This window comes from Pinus tabuliformis, chromosome 8, assembly GCF_031772625.1.
Source record: "Pinus tabuliformis cultivar Carrire ecotype Pingquan chromosome 8, CPIR1, whole genome shotgun sequence".
Lineage (NCBI taxonomy): Eukaryota > Viridiplantae > Streptophyta > Pinopsida > Pinales > Pinaceae > Pinus > Pinus tabuliformis.
In genome coordinates, this window is record NC_142294.1 from 847,875,513 (window position 1) to 847,900,468 (window position 24,956).

The 24,956-nt window shown below is 34.3% G+C and overlaps 1 protein-coding gene across 3 annotated transcripts in view; it reads right to left on the bottom strand.

The window, feature by feature from the left end:
- Positions 1-17,035: 17,035 nt before the first annotated feature.
- LOC149238228 (uncharacterized) overlaps positions 17,036-24,956 on the bottom strand; it is a 62,739-nt gene continuing 54,818 nt past the window's right edge. Inside the window, exons 2-9 of one of the 3 annotated variants that reach the window (XM_089372959.1) lie at positions 22,306-22,397; positions 20,938-21,085; positions 19,793-19,924; positions 19,524-19,673; positions 18,645-19,352; positions 17,961-18,431; positions 17,649-17,785; positions 17,036-17,457 (exon numbers count right to left, since the gene is read on the bottom strand). In XM_089372959.1, coding sequence (XP_089229085.1) covers positions 17,301-17,457; positions 17,649-17,785; positions 17,961-18,431; positions 18,645-19,352; positions 19,524-19,673; positions 19,793-19,924; positions 20,938-21,085; positions 22,306-22,397 — 1,995 coding nt within the window. In that variant the 3' untranslated portion in view covers positions 17,036-17,300. Of the gene's footprint in view, positions 17,458-17,648; positions 17,786-17,960; positions 19,353-19,523; positions 19,674-19,792; positions 19,925-20,937; positions 21,086-22,305; positions 22,398-24,956 lie in introns of all 3 variants that reach the window. The other 2 variants (XM_089372957.1, XM_089372958.1) reach the window with 2 other exon arrangements.

Here is a 24,956-nt window from a genome sequence, read left to right on the forward strand (position 1 = left end):
ATCGGCTTCAAATATTGACTTAAATATGTTTAAATGAAATGTCGGCTCAAATGAAATACATGTCGATTCACAAGTTCACGTCGGCTCAAAATAGGAGCACAAACAACTATAAATACCCGTCTAGGGTATCCAAAAATGCTAAGCCAAGATCTCGCAATTATCCTATGAGATTTCGATGGGTATAGGGTGTAGGAAGGCGTGGAACAGGCCTCGGATGGGTTACAGGTATAATACTTCATATAGGTACAAAAAGAAACAACTTCATACATATCCCTGCACCTAGATTAGCATGATATCAAACAAGATGTCACCGCACGAAAACAAGGATTCGGATGGACAGAAAGTCGCAGTATTGATGACAGTGAAGTCCTCTATGTAGTCTCGATGAAAGGAAATGATCTCAGTGTCACAAACTCGGTGTACCTATCTATATGTACTCAGCATACCTGTGGAAGAAGAAATACAGTTTCGACATATATATACTATCTCAATTATTGTCTCGACATAACCATGTATATGTATCTCAATATGAATATGTATCTTAGATGTAGCCACAATGACAAGGATCATAAGCAGTAATAACATTATTATTACAGTCTTATCATAATGGAAGAAGCAAGGAGGGTTAGTCTCAGCAAGGATAAGTGGCAAGGATCATGATTTCACAATGACCTCAACCTACAGTGAAATGCAGTCATGATCTTCATAATCTAAAAGAAGGTGCAGAGATTATCTGAGTGATAATCTCAAGGAGCAGTCGTGGTGTAGCAATGATATGATATTGTAATAGTAATGAATTTCTTTGTTGATGCAGTAGTGTAAAAATGATGATCCCAACCGTGATGAAGAAGAGGATTGATGTCTTGGTCTTGGAGAGGCAGAATGTGTTAAGGGTCACGGTCTTGGTATTTTTCAATTGGAATCTCTATAAGGAGAATTTAGTGTGGGTTTTCCTCTCCAAGAATGAGAGGTTTTAGCCTTCGAAAAGAGCCTAATCTCTTGTGTTGTTGTCTCTTTGTTTTTTGTAGCAGTTTTATGAAGTAACCACTCAAACTAATAATGAAAAGAAGAACACGCTAAGATAAATTGTAAGAACACTTCACAAATTCTTATAATATCAAGAAGAATCACCCTAATTTATCTTTGTCCTGATTCTTCAACAAGTTGGACTTCCTTGAAAGACCAACATTTTATATGGTTAGCTTTAGCCAATAAAATTATGATGTGGAATAACGGTCAAAAGAGGAACTAGTGTCCTTTGCCCATTTTCTCTAGATGTTTGGATTGAATTCTAAATATTTGTAATGGTAGAAATAAGTAGGACTGGGGCAGCTCTATTGGAATGCTTTCAATCATGGATATTAGGTAAACTTGTTAAAAAACATAGAGCATTTCCATGTTCCATAACTGCGGATTCCAGTTATCTAGGAACTAATAATAAATATGAGTACTATGCTTTGTGTCTCATTTTGAAAATGTACGTAGAGAAGACAATTACTCACTTGTAGGTGTTTGGGAATTCAAAGTTGTTGATGGATTAGGCCAACAAAAAATGTTGAATTAAAAATATTATTTTAAATCCTGTCATGCACATTCTAGAGGTGACAATTAGGTTTGCAAACTTATCCTTTTCATATATAAAGAGAGACTTCAATACAAAATCAGATCAACTTTATAAAGAAGCCTTGTCTTTGTGGAAGGGGATCCTACAACGATTTCCAAAACATCTCTTCTCTTCACATATATTTGGTGTTGAAGTTGTCCTGCATGATTTTGTTTTAGAAATAAATAGTGTTTTAGATATGATATTTTAGGACATTTGAACTTGTTTTTTTGTGTGATTATAGAAGGTCTCCACCTAATTCTATGGAAGTTTCTTGGAATTCAAAATTCAATGCTAAAAAAATCACCTTTAACCTAGAAGGTCTCTTGGATCTTAGTCACATGAATTTTCAACATAAGGCTACTGTAAAATAAGGTACAAAACAAAAATAGAAAAAATATAGTGTTTCAAATTCCAAATAGCACAAACTTCACAACAATTCAAGGAGAAAATGTATCAAATCAAAGGGGCAATATCCTTAGGGAACTTATCCACCAATAAACAAAGATAGAAATTTTTTTTTTTTAGCAGTAATAACAGCAACATGGAAGGTGAAAAATCAGCCCCTTATATCCAAGATTCACTTAGATGTTAACTTACTTATCAATTATCCTTTTATTTATGTCAAATCAACAAGAATAGTTGTTAATAACAATGCATAAAGACCAAATGTAACTTAAAATAAAATTGGAAATTGCACAAGTTTTGGGAAAATGGTCACTTCATTAATATGCTCAAAATGAAGTACATTTACATAAAATAGCTTTTTCTTAAGGTTATCACAAATCATCCCAACTATCAAAACCCTAGCTAGGGAAAATCAAGAAATCCCTAACAACCAAGAAGATCATTAGGAGAATTTTGAGGTAAAAATGGGTCTCAAAACAAAAAATGTGCTTTCAGAATCAACTTCAAAAGAACCAATAGAATTCATTTTGATGGAAATGAAGAAATTGAATTTTTAGCTGAGGGTAAATATTTTTGGATGGAAATGAAGAAATTGAATTTTTAGCTGTTTTCAACTTATCTCCATATATGTTTACTCAAATTTCAAGTGTAGGCACTTGTCAGGTACACAATTTTTAATTTTCCATCTAACAAGTATGTACACTTGAAATTTGAGTAAATTTACAAGGAGATAAGTCAAAAATACAATTAAAAATGGTAGTTTTCTTTCTTTCCCTTTGAAAAAACATCATTTTTATTCTATTATTGTAGTTATTATTTTATGATTTTCCTTAAGAAGCCTATTTTAAACCTCTAATGCCCACATGTCCAATATGCAAGAATCACTTGTTTTGGGGACAATGAGTGACTCAATGTGTATTTTGATTTCATACTTGAAATGTCAAATATAAGATATTTTTTTCTTAGAAAAAGAAAGATGAATCCTACTAGACTAGAAATAAAATGTTGAAGCATTTAAATTTTAGCATTTTTTTGTTAAAAGGTGACCCTTATTTTTTCTTTACAAACATGAAAAAAAATATTGCAATAAAAGCATGCTTCCAATTTCATTTCAAATAGTGAAGAAAGTAGTGATTCTAGGAAAGTAGAGAGCACTAGGTAGCATTCCAATGGAGTATTTTTGCAACCAAATGGATGGTTCCTTGTCTTGATGTTTCCACTCCCTAAAAAAATTTACTATGACAGTAAATTCAATGAGCACAACATATCCTTAGGATTTATGGTGATTTTTATTTATCTTATATTCTCTCCACCCCATATCTACTCGAGATTCACATGTCCTTCATCTATAGGAGCATGTGGAAGGCCTAAATGGAATTGGTCAAGCCACCATGCAATATGGGATATGTCTTGAAGTTCTATTTAGAACTAGAAGCATAGAGGTCATCATATTTCTTAATTTCTAAGATGCCAAACTCATAGGTTAATAAATCTATTTTGATATCTTTGGGGTTTTAAGGTTGGTTAAGATGGACAGTGACCATAAAACACCTTTTCTACACACAACTGTATTAACTTAAAGGAATACCATTACAATATTTCAAATCATAATCCATTTTGTTGTACATTTCCAATCAACTCTTCATGAACTTTATGGATTGATGCCAGCCTAAGCCAACAATACCCACATTATGCAAGTAAAATTGCATGTGGAAACATTTTAATTGACTAACCCAAAGTCTAAACCTCCATTAACTTTTCCATTAGGACTTTATACACCCTCATAAACTTTGGTTAATCTATACCCCGCACATATTAATCAAGTCCATACCATGGTCTTCAACTTTGGTTTAACCCGATTTAACCCAAAATACATTAACCCACTTTATTTCTATTATAACCCTTGTATAACAGAAATACACATAAAACACAGATAAACTTACCTTTTCACCTTTCCTCGATATTGGCACATTTATCAATACTTACCTTTATCGAGTTCACTCTCCACCATTGATTTCAATCCCTCAGATCAGTGGCTGTCACGTGATCTCCACTCATCCTCCGGAACTCAAATGAACTTAACTCGTGTTGATAAACTTTCGAGTCCGCTCTTTCCCAAGCCCTATCGGCTTCAACCTCCACCGTAGATCCTACCATGCAATCCGACGGTTGATGTCCTTCTCGATCAACAAAACTGCCCGGCGATCCTGCACCATAGATCAAAACCCATTTGATTCGACAATCCACAACGATATCGGGTGACCTACTTGCATGAGGATTACCCGCCCGATAAAGCGGTTTCCTCTCTCCTCCGACGTGCTACGTGTCAACTACCTAATGGAATCAGGTGACTCCCTCCTATTACCACTTATCGCTTATTCTCCACCCGATAACCCGCTTTCGCTTATAAACCTGCATTTCTTCTTTGATTAACACACGAGCTTATCGGCATCTGATGACCGTAGATCTTCTACCATCAATGGCTACGATGGCTCCTCCAGATTCCTCTTCCGCTGACGCTTAACTTAATCTTCGTCGTTCAATTCTTTACTCCATTCTACGTGACTTAATCCTGGCCGCTTATCGCAAACAATTCTCGTTCATTGATCTAGCTGATCCAACGCTCCTATGCATCAACACCTCACTTCTTCGTTCTTCCCTTTACTTCGTTTTTACATTGTTTCTTCAGTGTTTCTGTGGTTTTCAAGTTTCTTCCAGGATTCTACTCTTTCATTGTTCTGCGTCACAACTTTCTCCTGAGCTTAACTCCGCTCGCTCTTAACCGTTGCCATCCTTAAACTTCACTTGGATCCTTTGATCGAATTCATCAATCAAACCACGATCCTTCTTACTCCACCTTCTTCTCTGTGTTCTGCTTGAACTTCACCTGCGTATATATACTATGCAGAATTACACTAATTACATAAAACTCATAACTCCATACACATCATAAACTCATAATCGAGTTGTTTGTATTAATAAACAGTTATTTACATAGGAATTCTCTCCTTGTCCTGATATTTTGTATTAGTGGCCTCTGTTTTCCTAACTGCTCGTAAGCTTACAGTCAAACCTCTAACTCACACCTCTAACTACTAACTTGACTAACTCTTTTTATGCCTTTTAGGCTTACATTTATACAAAAGGAGTCTATAACCAATTTCTGGTTCAGATCCTTAATAATTTCAACTAAAACCTAAGAATCCTCTCAATCCTATAAATCATGAACTAATTCCTAATTCAAGATCTACAATTAATTTCCAAAGATATCAATCCCTATGAACTCTTAACTATCCTGATTCTCTCATGTTCCCCTTCATTTGAGAACATTTACAATATGCCTCACAATACTTAATTAATTCCTATTTTCATTAAAATCACTCAAAAGCCTAAATAATTACATTAATTCAACACTTAGGAAACCAACTTCCTTAAAATACAAGACCCCCTATGTCTACTAAAATACAATGATTTTCTTGAGCTGAATGCTCTTGCATCAGACTCCCAAGGTAGAAAATATTCATGATCTCCTGATCATGTGTCTTCATATGTTGATAGAAAACCTCCAAGGTCCCAAACTTTAGTTTGTAACTGACCAAATGCCTTGCACCTTTGCTATTGTTGTATCTCTATTTTCTTCTGATTCATTTTCCTCTCTTCAATCAATTTCAAAGTGTGATTGATCACACTTCTTGCTATCATTTTCCTCAACCTAGGTTGTTTCATCATCAACTGCCATAGTTCTTCAATCTCTATTTCCAGTGCATCCTTGGACTATTCCATACTCTGCCATTTTTTGTTCTCTCTTTCTCTCTGCTTCAGGTTGTTGTTAATGTCCACTAACTTTGACACCTTCACATTCTGCATCTCACTGCACGTTGTCCATTCATATTCAAATTGTTGATTACCTTCCTCAGTCTTTTCTACTTCAGCTTCTGCTATTACTCTTGATATTACTCCAGGTATTATTGTAGATATTACTTCCACCCAAGCTTCCTAAATATCCTTGAAGATATTTTCCTCTGCAACATCTAATTTTTGCTCCTTGTCTACAACAAAACCTGTAATCATAAAACAATTGTTAAAATAAAAATCATAAGGCTTCTGTGCCTTTTCTTCTTTTGGCAACAATTCAGCTTGCTACTCTAATTCTTCCTCCTCTATCAGCACATCAGTATGATGTTTTCAATTCTCAACAGAATTCATGAGGCTATTAGCTAGTCTCTCCTCCACACCATATGTTTCAATGATGTCTTATTGTCCTTGTCCACTGTAGTGAACTTCTTCATTCTCATTCAGTTCTGATTTTACAACCTGAAGTGAACTTCTTCATTCTCATTCAGTTTGAGTTTTTCCATCAAGCTCTTTACTTGCCTCTGTTGTAGCCTTCTCTGTAACTTATGCCACTTCACTGGCTTTTTCTTCAAGACCCAACCTAGTCTCTGGCTTTCCTCAAGTATCATCATTAATACATTGAGTTGTTCTTTCATCTCTGCAATTTCCTTGTCAAGCTCCTCTTGACTAATTCTCTTTCCATTTGCCTTGGCATTCTCTTTCTTCACTTTTTTTCTGTTGTGGTCTTCCTCAGAACCTCCACTATGACTATCAATATTCATCTTCTTCTCCATCTCTATGAGTTCTTCACTCACTCACTATGAGCTGCATTAAAGCCTCTGCAACAGCAAGTCCTCCCTACTGCCACTTACCTCACCAAGCTTTCCTTTGTACTTGGTATTTTGGCAAGCACTTGGTTCTCTGTCTTTGGAATCTCTTTTGAGAACTTCTCTCTACTCCTTCTAGGCTTCAACTTATCTGCACCTTTCAAGAACCCAACTGTACTCTCTATCCAATCTATGTTGGAATTCCTCAAGGTTCTACCACATTCTGCTTTCATTCAGAAACTTTTTACCAGCTTCTTTTATCCCTTAGCAATTCTACCCACATCCTCTATGGAATTGCCTCTGTAAGATGCAACAATACCTCTGCAATAACAAGTCTCCTTCTTGCTACATATGCCTCACTAAGCTTCTCACCTCTGAGCTCAGTCTTTTAGCATTTCTCTAGTTCCGTCCTTTGGAAACAATTGATCACTCCTTGCTCTAGATTGCTGCAACCTTATAACCTTCTTATGTTGCTACCTTTAAGATCTCTGCATGATCATATTCTACCATTCACCTGCACTTTGAATGGATTGTTCCCTATTTCTTGCATCTGTAAATTCTGCTACACTTTATCCCTGTGTTCCTACTGCTTATCAGCTTAAGATCTAATCTCCTCTTGCCTGCATACACATCTTAAAACATAACTCTGTTCTAAATTTCTCAAAGACCTTTTACACAGAATTCCCTTATGTTGCTATGATATCAAATGATGCCAGCCTAAGCCGACAATACCCACATTATGCAAGTAAAATTGCATGTCAATGGTCCCAAGCCTTAATCACCTGATCCATGGTGAAGACCTTCTTAAATCAAGGTTTAATGTCCTTAATTAAGTTTTAAGGCCCATTCATTTAATCTCATGTGGAAACATTTTAATTGACTAACCCAAAGTCTAAACCTTCATTAACTTTTCCATCGGGACTTTATACACCCTCATAAACTTTGGTTAATCTATACCCCACGCATATTAACCAAGTCCATACCATGGTCTCCGAAATTGGTTTAACCCGATTTAACCCAAAATACATTAACCCGCTTTATTTCTATTATAACCCTTGTATAACAGAAATACACATAAAACACAGATAAACTTACCTTTTCACCTTTCCTCGATCTTGGCACATTTATCAATGCTTACCTTTATCGAGTTCACTCTCCACCGTCGATTTCACTCCCTCATATCAACGGTTGTCACGTGATCTCTACTCATCCTCCGGAACTCAAATGAACTTAACTCGTGTTGATAAACTTTCAAGTTCGTTCTTTCCCAAGCCCTATCGGCTTCAACCTCTGTCGTAGATCTTACCCTACGATCCGACGGTTGATGTCTTTCTCGATCAATAGAACTGCTCGGCAATCCTGCACCATAGATCAAAACCCATTTGATCCAACGGTCCACAATGATATCGGGTGAGCTACTTGCACGAGGATTACCCGCCCAATAAAGCAGTTTCCTCTCTCCTCCGACGTGCTACGTGTCAACTACTTAATGGAATCGGGCGACTCCCTCCTATTACCACTTACTACTTATTCTCCACCCGATAACCCGCTTTCGCATATAAACCCGCCTTTCTTCTTTGATTAACGCATGATCTTATCGGTGTCCGATGACCATAGATCTTCTACCGTTGATGGTTGCGATGGCTCCTCCAGATTCCTCTTCCGCTAACGCTTAACTTAATCTCTGTCGTTCATTTCTTTACTCTACTCTACGCGACTTAATCCTGGCAACATATCGCAAACAATTCTCGTCCGTTGATCTAGTTGATCCAACGCTCCTATGCATCGACACCTCACTTCTTCATTCTTCCCTTTACTTCGTTTTTACGTTGTTTCTTCAGTGTTTCTGTGGTTTTCGGGTTTCTTCCAAGGTTCTAGTCTTTCCTTGTTTTGCGTCACAATTTTCTCCTGAGCTTAACTCCACTCGCTCTTAACCACTACCATTCTTAAACTTCACTTGGATCCTTTGATCGGATTCATCAATCAAACCACGATCCTTCTTACTCCACCTTCTTCTCTATGTTTTTCTTGAACTTCACCTGCATATATATACTATGCAGAATTACACTAATTACATCAAACTCATAACTCCATACACACCATAAACTCATAATCGAGTTTTTGTATTAATAAATAGGTATTTACATAGGAATTCTTTCCTTGGCCTGATATTCTGTATCAGTGGCCTCTGTTTTCCTAACTACTCGTAGGCTTGCAGTCAAACCTCTAACTCACACCTCTAACTTCTAACTTGACTAACTCTTTTTATGCCGTTTAGGCTTACATTTATACAAAAGGAGTCTATAACCAATTTCTAGTTCAGATCCTTAATAATTTCAACTAAAACCTAAGAATCCTCTCAATCCTATAAATCATGAACTAATTCCTAATTCAAGATCTACAATTAATTTCGAAAGATATCAATCCCTATGAACTCTTAACTATCTTGATTCTCTCGTGTTCCCCTTCATTCTAGAACATTTACAATATGTCTCACAATACTTAATTAATTCCTATTTTCATTAAAATCACTCAAAAGCCTAAATAATTACATTAATTCAACACTTAGGAAACCAACTTCCTTAAAATACAAGACCCCCTATGTCTACTAAAATACAATGATTTTCTTGAGATGAATGCTCCTGCATCATGGATTATCCTCTAAATGGGAATGTGTTATCTTGTAATAGTAAAGCTTCAAGAAAGGAATATTTTACTTGGAAGTCACTTGCAATAAATCGAAGAAATCTTACAATTGATTAACACTTAAAATTTGGTTAAAAAATAATATGAAACACAACTTCTCTCAAGTATAGTTCTTGTTTTATTTTTTAACTTATTCATGTGTACATTTTAAACTATGATGTTGTTTTCATCAAACTTCCATGAAATAAATAAATATAAATATATATATATATATATATATATATATATATATATATATATATATATATAGTGAGATGTATATATTTTGTGAAATATGGAATTTTATCCATTACCTATTTTAAACATCTTCCATTTTTAATGGTTAAAACATATTTTTATAAGTTTCACTTACTAAAATGTCTTCTTATGAGGAAATGTTTTTAATATCTTACAGACTATTCCAAAAGTCCTAACAATTAAAGTATTATTTTTAGTCTTTTAATTGCCAATGTCAAAATTTATGAAAGATTCATATTCCTAAGAAATATAATGATAGAGAGCTTTGGGAAACCATTTTTGTGAGAACAAATTCAACTTTACCATTCTTCATTTTTCTACTTGTATTAGTTCAGTAATAAATCCATACTCTTTATATAATTTACCTTCAGAACCATGCTTGTGCAATCCATGGTTCTCTCTCAAATTGGTCTTATTAACAATTGATACTCAAGATATTTTCAAAACCTTTTACACTTTTTTTCTCTGGTGGCATTGAAAAATGAGAGATAATCCACTTCAAGAGTGATCAACAATCAACAAGAGTTTTTTTCATATTTCCTTTTTAAGACTCATATGTTTTCACAAGGACAAAGATGTTTTGTGAATTTATTCAATGAATGTCAACAAAAACATCCTGATTGCATCCTTCCCTCACAATAATCCTCTGTAGGCATCCTTTGTGCATAGTCCAATCACATTCAGCTTATTTGCAACCACACAACCTTCTTGCAAGATATTTGAATTTCAAGCACGTCCTCCTAGGGTCTTGCATGCACATGTGTTCATAATAGTTTGTTCAACCTTGCAGCTTCAAAGAATCCCACTACCCTCTATGGCCTTCCTCAACCTCAACATTGTCATGTTTGGCCCCTTCACCAGGCACACACTTTGTGGGAGACAATTTGTTTATGAGTAATCTCCTTGTCGCTCTCATTGTGTAATTGCATCACGTTTGCATGTGAAATAGGTCCAAACATCTTTCATGTGAAACAAATATTGTCAACTCTTTCACAGTATTGTCATATTTTGAAAGTAAACCCTTAACCTATATATACTTGCATCAACAGAGATCACCTCAATTGGCATGCTAGCACTTCCAATTAAAGTTTGGAAAAGAACTTAGAAAGATTTGAAGGCATGAGGTGAAAAAACGAATCCTAAGAATTATGAATTGTCTTCTCTCATGTCATTCATGGTAGAATATTGTTAGTAGAGAATCATTTTAACTTGAACTCTATTAAGGATTAACAAGGATTAAAAAATAAAAAATAAAGCATAGATATATCAGTGGTTAAAACATGTGAAATAAGATAGATCCATTTTGATTTACTTTATTTTACATATTTTTATTACTGTTATGGTTGAGTGTTTTTCTTTTTCTTTTTCCTTTTCGTTTTTTTTTAATGAAAAACTCAACTTTTAGTCCACTTAATTATTTTGTTGGGTTATAAATACACCACACTAATCTCGGTGGAACAATTTTCTACTTAAAAAAAGTGATAGGTCATGATAGATTTTCATTCATTGTTAGGTAAGAGATAGATTTCAAATTTGCTTAGCCTATATCTTGTTTCTTAGAACATGGTTTAGAATGTTAATGATGTGATATGTATCTACTCCATAGAAGTCAATTTTGCAAACCCCTATTATAATTATTTTTTTCATTTTTTAGTTGGTCAAATTCAAGGTTTTAATATATTTTGATCCTTAGGTGCTCATTTTATCATTTTCCTCCTCCTTTTTAAATCAATATTATTGTTGGTGTAATGTACCTATGGGATGCCCATCGAATGAGACTACCTGTAAATATGTTTCCATAAACAAACTTAGGGAAGTGGGTAATGTGTCATACCAAAATGAAGTTTCCATGAAAAATGAAACAATAGGAAACAACGTTTTTGAAAATGGGACAGCAAAATCAAATACTGAGAGAGTAAGCAAACATATTGTGAATCTCTCCAACACCCAGATTGACCAGGTTACTCTAGGTCTCCTTGAAAGAGGCTTGAATTTTTCTATTTCCCCTCATTCCATCCCCAAAGAAGACATTATGTGCAACATTGAGTATGGGATTAAGGATTTACTAGATAACATTAAAGAAACTGTTAGACAAGATTGTTCCATCATCCTCAGGAAAACCCAACCACCCAAAAGCAATATTACGAAACAAGAACATCTTTCTCTTAAGAACCTGAACCAAAACCCTAACATTGTGGTCTTGAAAGTTGACAAAGGTGGGGCAATTATTATAATGAACACAAATTATTATAATGAGAAGATGTTGGACCACCTAACCAATACCAGTTGTTACATCAAATTAAAAAGGAATCCCATATAAAGATCTCTAGGAATGTAAATAACTTGATAAAATCAAGCAAAGAACACAACATTAAAAATCTTATTAAAACCAATCCCTACACTCCCAGGATCTATGGAGCCCCTAAAATACACAAAGAAGGTGTCCCCATAAGACCCATTGTCAACACCATTGGAGGTCCTACTTACCATCTAGCGAAGTATCTTGCTAAGAAACTTAAACCCATGGTGGGAAACACCAATTCCTTTGCCAAAGTTTCCAATCACTTCATCAATGAGACCAAACAAAGTAAACTTGATCAAAATGACATTCTAGTTAGTTTTGATGTAAAAGATCTCTATACTAACATTCCCATAGATGAGGCCATGGAAGTGGTCCATAAAATCATTGATCCTGACACTGCTAAACTAGTATAAATTTGTTTAAAATTGACCTTTTTTTCAGTTTTAAAGATGATATTTATGAACAGAATTGTGGTGTAGCTATGGGGTCACCTCTATCTCCCATCATTTCCAATCTGTTTATGGAATATTTTGAGACAAAAGCCACTGAATCCTCCCCATTAAAACCTAAACTTTGGAAAATATTTGTCGACAACACATATTATTTGGCCTCATGGAAAAGAAAAATTAGACATTTTCCTTAAACACCTTAACAATCAATCTAATTCTATCAAGTTTACAATGGAAGTAGAAGAAAATGGCAACCTTCCCTTTCTTGACATCCTAATCAAAATAAATGAAGACAACTCCATATCCCACCATGTCTATCGTAAAAAACCCACACAGAACATTACCTTCATGCCAACTCTCACCATCATCCAGTTCAAAAACTTGGAGTTCTCAATACTCTAGCAACTAGGGTTGTTCGCATTTCAGATCATGACCATTTTGAACAAGAGAACAACCATCTCATGGATGTTTTTGAAAATAACGGATATAGAAGACACCAAGGAATCAAAGTTTTCAAGAAGGCAAAAGCTCCTCATAACAAACAACCAATGGATGATCATGTTGGTAAGATTCACCTCCCTTACATATTGGGTACCACTGATAAGATTTCTCATATTTTAAAAAATAACAATATAAAAGCCACCTTTAAACCTATGAACACCATTAGCAGATGCTTAAAATTGTTAAAGATCCCATGGATTCAAAATCCCACAAAGAAGTGTTTGTGATTCCTTGTTCTTGTGGCAAAACCTACATTGGTGAGACTGGTCGATCAATCTTAACAAGGATTCAAGAGCATGATGTCGACATTAAACATAACCGAACCAAAACCTCGACTTTGGCAGAGCGCTCCAGTAAAACCAATCATCATATTTGTATTGAAAAATCTTGTGTTGTGGCCAAAATTGAGCATTATCACCATAGGAAGTTTAAGGAAGCTATAGAGATAGGAAAACACCCTAACAACCTTAACTGTGATGATGGTTGGAAAATAAGTGATAATTGGATTCCCACTCTAACCTCCGACTCCACCTTCCCCTAGCTAATCCCTACCCTCTTACTGCTTAATTTGTCCTTTCAATGTCTTCCCTATAGTGTAAAAATTCACAAACCCTAAAAAAATTCACTAAAACTTTTAATAATATATGCTAAAAATTTATGATTTTTAACTAAATTCAATTCCAATTTTAGTCTTAAAATTAATAATAATAATTAATAATGAATTAATAGGTTTATAATCATATTAGGTATTAATTATTAATAATTAAATTTTAAAAAGTATATATATAATTTTCAATTTAATTCCAACAACTTTAATTTGATTCTAAACATTAAATTTAATTTCAAAAACATTAAAATTCTATTTTATCTATTAAAAAAAACCTAATGAAAATTAATTAATAGAATAATAAAATTTATTCATAAAATAATAGTTAAAAAACTAAAAATATTTCAAACAACCCATTAACCATGAGTTAATTTGGTCAATTATTTAATATGTGTTAATAATAATTATAGTAATTGTTATTAATTATTATTAATAAAATTAAACACTTTACATTACAATTTAATTCCAACAAAAAAAAATAATTGATTTGACACATTACATTTAATTCAAACATTAAATTTAACCCTAATTTATAATTAATAAAAACTAATGATAATTAATTAATAAAATAATGAAATCTATTTTATAATCATTAAATAATAAACAACAAAAATTTATTAATAATCTTTAAAGAAAGCTAGGTATTAAAAACTAAAATTAAAAAATAAATCATTATCTATTGTTTCACTCTCATTCCATCAGAACTTGTCGATTGTCATTCATTCTCATCCTAGCCCACACCTTTATTTATTAACCCTATTGAGTTCTGCCTTATTCACTCATGGATCTATCCTGATGATGAACCACAAAGGATGGTTCGAAACATCGATTCCAAAAATATGAATGCGGTCACTGTGGAAGATGACCACCATACATGATAATGAATGTTAATGTGGCCATAATAATGAAATAGGCCTACTATGTATTTAAAAAAAAGAATATAATAATAGGGATAGTTGGCCTAAGCCTCACAAAAATATTCATGAAAAATTATAAATAAACATGATTGTCAAGTACAATCGCAGATGATTATAGGTTCTAACGTGTATGATAAGATTAATTATTAAATTGCAGTATCAATTCAATGTTGATGTTTCGTCAATCATGACCTTGGAGAAGCCTCGTTATTCTTCCAAAATCAACTCCACGACAATTCAATTTATCAAGGGAATGATCATAACCACATTCAATATTAACTAGATCCAATATAATTACATCCATGTACTTTATGTTTCAATGCATTGAGAGGTGCTATTCAACCCAGTATGGAGAAGAAGCTCTATTGAAGTGTTACATGTTGTAGTGAATTTTTAAAATACTTCAATTTGCACCTTAATTTTGCATCAACTTTATATGAAGAGATAAAAAGTGGAAATTTTCTGACTTCATTTATAATTGTTTTCTACTTCTTTTTTTGTAAACTTGGTAGGACTCCAATTTCGAGTTAACATGTCCATTATTCACCCCGCTACGAGGGGAGGGTAGCACAAGATTCGAACCCAAGATCTCCGGTTCGGTGAGACTTCATTCCACGGCCATCGCCACTTGAGCTACCCAAGGTGGACAATTGTTTTCTACTTTTTAATATGAGAGAGATGTAATTATTTTACTACTCAATATGGAGTGGAAATGGGGGATCTAAAAATAATATTGATATTACAATCCATTAACAAGGATATGTGTAATTAATTTCGTGTTTAGTTAACATGTGCGTGTGAGTTAATGTCAACTACAAATAAAATATTTCAATGTCCATATAAAGCAAAAAAAATTATATCAACTTTATGTATAAGTAATTGAAATTAAAAAATTTCTTATATTTTCAATTTGCACTATGAGAGCAATGTGTAATTTATTCAATTATTAATATGGAATTGATATATGACATTTAAAAAATGTTAATAACAAAAAAAGATTGAGTTATAAATAAAATATTTCAATATACACATTATGTTTTATAAAAGAGATTTGTGATTTCTTCAATGCTTAACATGAAGGTGGTCATGTATTTAAAAATATACCTATAACCAAAAAACATTCTAATATGGACAATGTCAATCATAAATAAAATATTTCAATGGTCTTGTTGAATAAAATGTTTCAATGGTAACTATGTATATATTATATAAAGAAAATGAAAATAAATAAATACAAATCATGGTTGAACCATTTTATTAGTGTGTTGTTCAAGATAAAGGAGATGTGTAATACCTTCCATGCTCAACATGGAGTTGACGCATGGTGTGTGATCCATGTTAATCCCAAATCTATTAAGTGCCAAGAGGGATCAAACCTCTTGAAGTAGAAACATTTCTTCAAGCTTTGCATTCTATAAAAGTTCTGCACCTCAAAAAAAATTGATCCCTCTCAATACTTGATAGATCCAGAGTTAACATGGATCTATGCTAGTGTTTGTAATTCTGCAATTACAATTGACAAATATGAATTAAAATGTCATTCCTTTATGGGATAAATGTTTACCATAAATTAAAAAGGCAGTGATGTTTAGACATGTATTGTAAGGACTAAGACTAAGGACTCCCTTTACAAACCTAAATATGTTCTTACGAAGTAACCACCAAAAGGGACAATTCAAGAATGAAACTACAACAAACTAACATGCATCATTAAAAAAACCTAGAGCCTAAACCAGAAATCATTTCATAAGGAAATAATCAATAGCACCAATTGGATGTTTTCCATAGAATTGCAGTTTGTAAGGTTATTTAATACCGATAATACATAACACCAATTTATATCCATCTTAGCTTTAAAGCTATCAAGTGTCAAGAGAGATCAAATCCCTCCAAGTGTGAACAATTAATTAAGTTTTGCATTCTAAATCCAAAAAATACATATCTAAATTAATCAAAAAAATACAATCATAATTTCAATTAACTTCTCAATTCACTGTTTATACAAGTTGTTTAATTATTCAACTTAGCTTTTCAATTCACGTGAATTTCAATCCACTTCTATGTTCAATGATTTCAGTCCATTACTCAATTGCTCAATGCCCTCTCCATGCAAGATATTGATGATTTTAATTTTGTTAGATATAGTTTCTGATGTTTATTATATTATTATCATTATTTTTATTTGTCAACTCTATATTAGAGACAAGGAATTGCACATCTCTCTATATTAGACACAAGGAATTGCACATCTCCCCTGTACTTGGATCAGTTCATTTCTCAATTGGTCAATATCCTCTTCATGCAAGATATTGATAATTTTAATTTGGTTAGATATAATATGTTATATTATTATTTTTAACTGTCAACTTCACATGAAACATACAAGGAATTGTATATCTACCATGTAGTGGGATATGGAAAGTGCCTCTGAACCCAATCATCATTAGTACATTGAAATATGTCCTGATAAAAGTTGAAACAAAATTGCTTATCTTACTTTCCTTAGTAGAGCAAGATAAACTCTGAATCAAAGGTCATTTCTGCATAAGCAATGATCATAACACCATTTTGATGAGCTTCATAGAACTATAATGCACAAGGCATTTAAATCATTGTTTCTTAGTGCATTTGAAGAATGTCCAGCTGAAAGAAAAATTTAGCTACATTGCTTTCCATATTCGTTACAAGAATAATTTAACCAACAGGTCATAGATTATAGAAAGAAATACAACCCGATAAAGGGAGAATAGGTTCGGCAACCTACAATTTCCCAGTGCACCTATTAATTTTGTTAGCCAGTTGGAGCTATTTAGCATAGAACTAACAAATACAAGGTGTAATGCAAGAGATTCTCAGAAAGAGAAAATCTGTAAGATACAAAATATAAAATAGGTACTCTGAGCTATATCTCATTTCAATTTCAACCTGTCCCCGGGATAAATCAAATCAGGATTATTTATTTCAGGGTTTAGTAGAACCAACTCCTTCCAACTTGACTTGCCAACTCGTTTGGATATTTGTGACAATGTATCACCTTTCTTAACCTCAACATCTTTGGGTATCCTGCTAGTGATCAAACAGAAGACTAAAGTTAGAAGAATACTGTTGCCATGTGAAAATTTCAAAATAGCTTAAAAGCCATTTTTCTCTACTGCAATGATATAACTGATAAAAGGCTAATTTAAAAATGCTTAAGCAAATTAAAAAGCAATTAATTTTCATTTGTGTTCTTGATATGCTGCGTTTAGGATCTATACCTGGCCCGCATTATTGTGATCGCTGTCCCAAGGACTGCAAGGCCGCCAGCAAGAAATGGCATCCATAGCCTTCTCCTGTTATGCCTACAAGTTGTCAGCTTTTCCACTGATTCATCTTTTCTAGGGATTATTTTTTCCTGGAACATTAGATAAGAGCCAGGGGAAATTTGAAAGTAAGTATTTTGCAATATGCTATTTTATTTAATGTTTCTGCTTCTAAGCAGTTAAATGAAAAGTTAGAATGTAGTAAAGGAAATATCATATGGCTTGGAGAACTGAAAACTTTTAGAAAATGTTGAGGTGATGCATTACAATTTCACACTGATTTTCTTCATTGTCAACAGGGCCAGAATCTTCCTTCAAGTGAAGAAGTCGATTTAAAGATTCATTGGCGTTCAACGCATGGTCTTCATCTACAGTTTCAGATTGCCTGATATACAGGGAATCAGTATCCATGCTATCTCCTTTTGTCACGTCTGACATACCAACCTCCAGACCATGTGCCTCTGGCAAATTTGGCCGGCCAAGCTTGATACCATATGCTTTCTTTGAATTTGGAGAAACGTGAACACCAACAGTCTCTGGTTTCGGCACATTTGTGCAGTCAACATCAACACTATCTGCTTCTAACCCATTCATAGAATTGACCACACTATCTTCTTCCAGCATATTTGCACAGTTGATATCCACACTATCTGCTTTCGGCATATTTACGGTCGCCATGTCAACAATATCTCCTTCTGGCATGTAACCACTGTCGGTATCCACAAAACCTGACTTTTCCTGATTAACAAAATTCATGTCCACACTACCTGTCATTGGTTCGTTCATGTAATAATCATCATCATTTACATTTGACACAATTATACGATCAATGTCAACACTATCTACTTGTAAAATATCTGTGCAGTCAGCATTCACACAGCCTAATTTCAATGGCTTTTTAGAGCCAACATCCAAACTATCTAATTCTGATACAGTTGTGGGGCAACTCACCACCACATCAGTTTTTCCTGCTTGCTCAAAACCATGGCAGACTGACACAGAGGAAGAATTCGCACATTCCTCACAAGCACCGTTACTAGCATGTTTATCAGAGATGCAAGGTACTGAGTTCCCCGTGAATTCATTAACAATGTCCGCCATGCCTGTGCCAGTAAGTTTAGGGCTGTCATTAAATTTTCCACTGACATGTTTATCTTTTAAAGGCCCTATGTTCGTGTATTTGTCCACATTGTCAACATCAACGTTATCTCCTTTATGAGCGGAAGAATTAACTGGTGAATTAGAAAGAAGAGATGTGTTAATCAGCTCTTCATGAATGCTGTCAGAGGCATGTCCATTAGAGCTGGATGGGACTGGTTTCACTGTGTATTCATTACCGGCATCTGTTACGAAAGTATGCCCGATGCGACATTCTTCATTAGAACTTTTCTCATCAATATCTTTTGGAGCCAAAGAAATGTTGAGTTCAGCAAGCGAATTCCTCATAGGTGAAGCACTCATTGCCGAACTTTGGGAAGACCAATCTTCACTTCTATTTGGACTTCTTGGAGATGTTGAATAAATGTCTGAATTTAAACCAGCATTTCCTTCTAAAAGAGAACCTGGGCTTCCAAAATCTGGTGATTTTAGCTTACTTTCTGCTTCATCAGGGTCCTCGGGTGATAGTTCAAATGATCCTGTGAAGAATGGTTCATTGTTCTATTGCAACAATTGACAATAGTCAGAAATAGAGATTATAGCAAGAACTTGAAGAGAAAATATAACATTAAATAAACTTGTCTAGGTAATTAAGCTCAATAAACTTCATAGCCTTCCTGCAAGTGGATTCTGAACTATCATGACTATAATTGTAAGTTTATTTAATCTCACATTTCCCAATGGTCCATTTGAGCCTGAACCAGGGCTGTATTCACTTTTGCCAGACACGGCATACCCCACCGTCTCTAAGTATTTTCGAATACTATCCACCATGTCTGTAGGCATGGATAAGCCATGAGTGACGATATCAAAATCAGGCACCTACCACAAGCAATAGTTTTAAGTTCAGCAATCTGTTCAAATAATCTAACCTGATAACAGTATTAACTTTTCCCAAACAAAAAGAGCAAGTACGATCTCTTAATTTTAAGAACTCTTACATCTAAATGCCTTGACCGGGCTTTCTTTGAAAGTGCACGAATGCATAGACAAACACTTCGGATGTCCCTCTTCTCAACAACATCGGGTGGAGAGAATAGATCTATACCCGTTAATCCCAACTTCTGACAGACCTGTTGTAAAACAGTTCACTGAACTTGATTAATGAACACAATAAAAACCGGTACCCTAAAAAGAAAATTACAAAGACCCGTTTCTAAAAATATAATAGAATCAGAGAAGTTTCTAGATATGTTCTGAAACAACACAAAGCAAACTGTAGACCCATCAATTGTATGATTTGAACTTGTTTTTATAATATAATGCACAGATGAAAAACTCTACCATAGGGAGGACTTCCTCTCAACACAACAGGTAATGAAATTGAGAAAAGAAATAAATTCAGGGCTCATGCTGTACTTTCACCAATTAACATCTTAGAGGATTTTATATAATCTCGGACGCTTAGTTTCAACTTTCTGGAAATACATTAGCAATTTAGCACTTTAGCCCCTTTTCGGACAACTTAGAACCAGCATTCCTCCCTTTTATATATATAATATAATAAGAGAAGAAGGCCGCCTTGAAGGTTTTTCTGTGAAAGAAATATGTTGAGGTTGAGGTTGGTACTCATTTTAGAGCTCCTTAGCTGTACTGCTTTCTTCCCTCCCTAGGACTAGAGTAAGAAGAAGGTCTCCTTGAAAGTATTTCCGTGAAAGAAATATCCTGAGGTTGAGGTTGGTAACTTGGTACTCATTCTAGAGCTCCTTAGCTGTCCTGCTTTCTTCCCTCCCTAGGAATAGAGTATACAACCATAGAAATTACTACAGCCTAGGAGTGTAGCCACAATAAGAAATATGCTGACAACCATTTTTACGTTATTTGTAAATGGACATGCCTTTTGGTTTCTTTTTCCAAGAACCTTACCTGGTTTATGCATCTGTCGCAAAGACTTAATATGCTATGCTTATTCATCATGATTATTGTGATGCATGCTTTTAGAATACCAGACTTAAATTACTGTTATGGTGCACCTCTATTCCCGGATTTATAACTGTCCAGTTTAAGAAAGAGTAACACTGAGTATATAAATGATGGTAAAGAAACAAAAAGCTAAATCCTAAACTTTAAAGTTGAATGATACTACCTTCAGAAAGGCATCAACATTTGAATAAGGTAAATATTTCCCACCATGCTTTGCAAAAGCAGCTGCTTCCGGGAATGTATCCGGAGAATCAATTTTTGCACCAAATCTCGTTCGCATCAATTCACTAATTATTTTAGATATTTTGAACCTGGAAAGAAAGATAATACAAGTGAGTAATAATCTATTGAAAACATAAACATGTGCTGATTCTGAGCACACAATCAAAGAGTTCATTGATGAGATCACCAGTCAAAAGTAGGGTAAGTCTAAAAGGATTGGATATTTAAGAATGGTATAAGCAGATGTTGCTAGGAACCAAAACAAAATGATACCAGAACATTATCAGAAACGGTAGCATTAATGTATGTAGTTTGTATTACTCACTTTTCTTTTACTGGTCTAGCATGTTTTTTCTTTTAAAGAACAGTATGTATTTTGACACTCTAAAAAACTTGTCAAATTCAGATTAATGGAATATAATTGTAAATGTAATCGGGAAACAGTATAGAACTCAGCAGTTTCAGATTAGTTAACAGACACATCTCAAGTTGCAGAGAGATTTGCAAGTATTTCTCTAAAACAACTACCAAGCTCCATGAATGGCAACCTGCTCTCCTCCATGCTATAGGTTCCTTCTTATATTATTGCATGTTTCCTCCTCAGTTACTTCTTTTTGTCATTTCTATTTTTCATTTTTAGAAAGCTGAGGGGAAATCATGGAAAGTCAAGTAACAAGAATAAGAGAATAAATTATTGATTCTACAAATGTGAAAAACTTTCGTCAGTTCCATTTGCAACCACACTAACAACGTGGTGCTTGTATTCAATGCCACTAAATTATTAGTTATTCTATATCCCTTGTAGGACAAAGCCAATCATAGAGATATCAGTGCTATACAACTAGCAAATATAATCAACATCTGTTGGAAGACAGTGACTGGATACCTCGATGTGATGACAATAATGACATGATTATTTGAAAAGTATTCTGTCAGAAAACATGAAAAGTGTAACTTTTCAGATCGTAACACTCAAAGAATGGACGTTTTAATTTTATACTGCAAATTACCAGCATTCCAATGTCAGAGTAGAATCGTTTAGAGCATTCGAGGGAAGAGGGAGGTTGGCAAGGTGGATCAACGACAGAAGCTCATTAAAACATGCATTTTCCACCAAAACAAGTTCGTTCTACTTCTTAGTCTTTTAGTCCAATGATTATCAGGCTTTGACTGTTGTAGTATACATATACATGCATGCATACATGTCAGATATCAACGAATTTTAACCACCTTTCATATAACTATTAAGTTTGGTAATTTATTTCGTCAAGTTAAGAACAGAAAAGTAGGCATTCTGATTGTAACTTACAGAATTTCTCCATCAGCAAGTAAATCTACAAGAGTGTCCTCATCATGAAATCTTTTCTCTAAAACTTGTTCTATCCATATTTTTGCTTGTGTCTGCAACAAAGGAATAATGCAATACAAATAAGAAACTCTTACCAACATAAAAGAAAAGCATGCTTAGCTTAGTATCCAAATAAAAATTTGCAAAAATAAAAACACCAAATCAGTAAAAATAATTTTTACCCATAGAGTTGAAATGAACAAAGTCCATCTAGGACAAATAATTAAAATCTATATAGGACATATAATATATAAAATTAATTAAAGATAAGATAAAATTGAATGAATGATATAATGTCATGTGACAGTATACTTATAGTTATACGTATTCACTAATTACAATAGTGAACGGTCATGTGCCTTAGGTTATGCCTTCTAGTTTTTATTATTATTGTTATAGTCATCATTATTACTATCCATATTCATTTATATATTTTACATTTATTACGTTGCCTATCCATTCAAAGATGTTTTGTCCTTAAAGCAAATATGGAAAAGACCATGTCTTCGTTCTAGCTTATGATACTTGTCATAATTCTTTATTATTGAGGTTGAACACATGAGATAATATGATATTTGAAGAGTTGAATAGAATTTTCAAATTGTTAAAGGGTTTGCCCACTCTAATTCAATACTTTGAGGAACTGTGTTTATGCAGTTCCCAAGATGGTCATCTTGTAATGTGATTCCCAACATGACTTTTAGTTTGGAACCAAATTGTACTAGAATTAATATTCTTTGAAATGTAGTTTGAATATTTTCCTTGTTCTCAGAAATTTTAAAAGACAGATCAGTTCAGTATCAACTCCTGTGACAAGAAGGACAAATAATTAAAATTCATATAAAATAAATAATATATAAAAATGAATAAGTTAAGATAAAATTGAATGAATGATAAAATGCCATATGGGTATATACATATACACATTCATTGGTAAAATTCATATAAAATAAATAATATATAAAAATGAATAAGTTAAGATAAAATTGAATGAATGATAAAATGCCATATGGGTATATACATATACACATTCATTGGTTAGGTGTTATGTAAAAAATTAATTAATTAGTAGTTATTAGGAAAAGGGCATGATCAAAGATCATGCCCATTCACCAAGAGGCACCCAAGGCAGTATAAATCCATGGGCCTCCCACAAATTGTAATCATCTTCTATCATTTAATAATAATAGATATGATTTTTCTGACTATTTGAAAGTGTTGTGTCATCTGGTATCAGAGCGGTTGATTCTCCCTGGAATTCTCTGTCCGTCCCTTTTTCATTCGTCCCCCTTCACTCATACGACCCCCCATTTGACTCCAGCACAAACAGTAACAGTCAAGTCGGGTCACTTCATCAATTGTGCCCTTGCATTCGACTCCATTGTCGTGCTCCCGCATCCTATTCTTCTGTCGTCCAACTATGCCACTGTGCCAGCTTTTCCACGCATCGTATATTACCGCCGCACCCGACCAGTCGTCGCCCCCACACGTCCTCCCAATATCTCTGTCGGTTGTTGTGTCTGCCCCTGTCTTCACCTTCGTCCACCTGTGCCCCCACCCTTCCACCGCGTTCTCTTATTGGTCATAACATTTGGCCTCGTTCCCTAATGTTCGTCCACCACACTGTGTCCGTCCAGCCACTGTTTTATAACATCCAGCACATAGTTATAAAATTTTACAAAGAAAATTTAAATAATGCAAGACATTGTATGAAGCAACAAGCATACCAAAAAAGAACCGAAAGAGAATTTGAAGTCGGATAATGGGTATTTGTCAAGCTCCAGACATACAAATAGTTGTCCTTGAAACAAAAAGGGAAAAATAATTGGCACCGAAGTTCTATGGACCATATTAGATCAATAAAAAGATCAGCCAAGTTGCATATAGCTTAAGCCTTCTGGATAAAAGTCAAGTTCACAATGTCTTCCATGTATCCTGCCTTAAAAGGGCACTGGGCGACCATGAATCAGCACAAACAATGCTTTCGTCCTTAGATGATGAAGGAAGGGTCATTTTAGAACCAGAAGGTATCATATCCACCAGGGAAAAGAAGCTTCGATCTCGTGTAATCAAGGAATACTTGATCAAGTGGAAAGACTTACCAGAAGAAGAAGCTTCTTGGGACACTGAAGCATTTCGTCAATAACATCCATCGTTGTGTATGCTTTGAGGACAAAGCATTTTTTTGGGAGGAAGACAGTGTTATGTCAAACATTAATTAATTAGTAGTTATTAGGCAAAGGGCATGAACAAAGATCATGCCCATTCACCAAGAGGCACCCAATGCAGTGTAAAGCCAGGGGCCTCCCACAAATTGTAATCATCTTCTATCTTTTAATAGTAATAAATATGATTTTTCTAAGTATTTGAAAGTGTTGTGTCATCAGGATGGTGAATGGTCATGTCCCTTAGTTAGGTTATGTCTTTTACTTTTATTATGATTATTTATTACTTGGGAGAAATCGACAACTAAAACATACAATCATTACTGCCACCAAGGATCACATAGGGTAGCTACGAAGAAAGACCCCCCTGGCCCAATATGATAGCCCGCAAACCATATTGAGCAAGGTTAGCCAGGATTTGCACTGAGTTGGGTGACATTATCACCA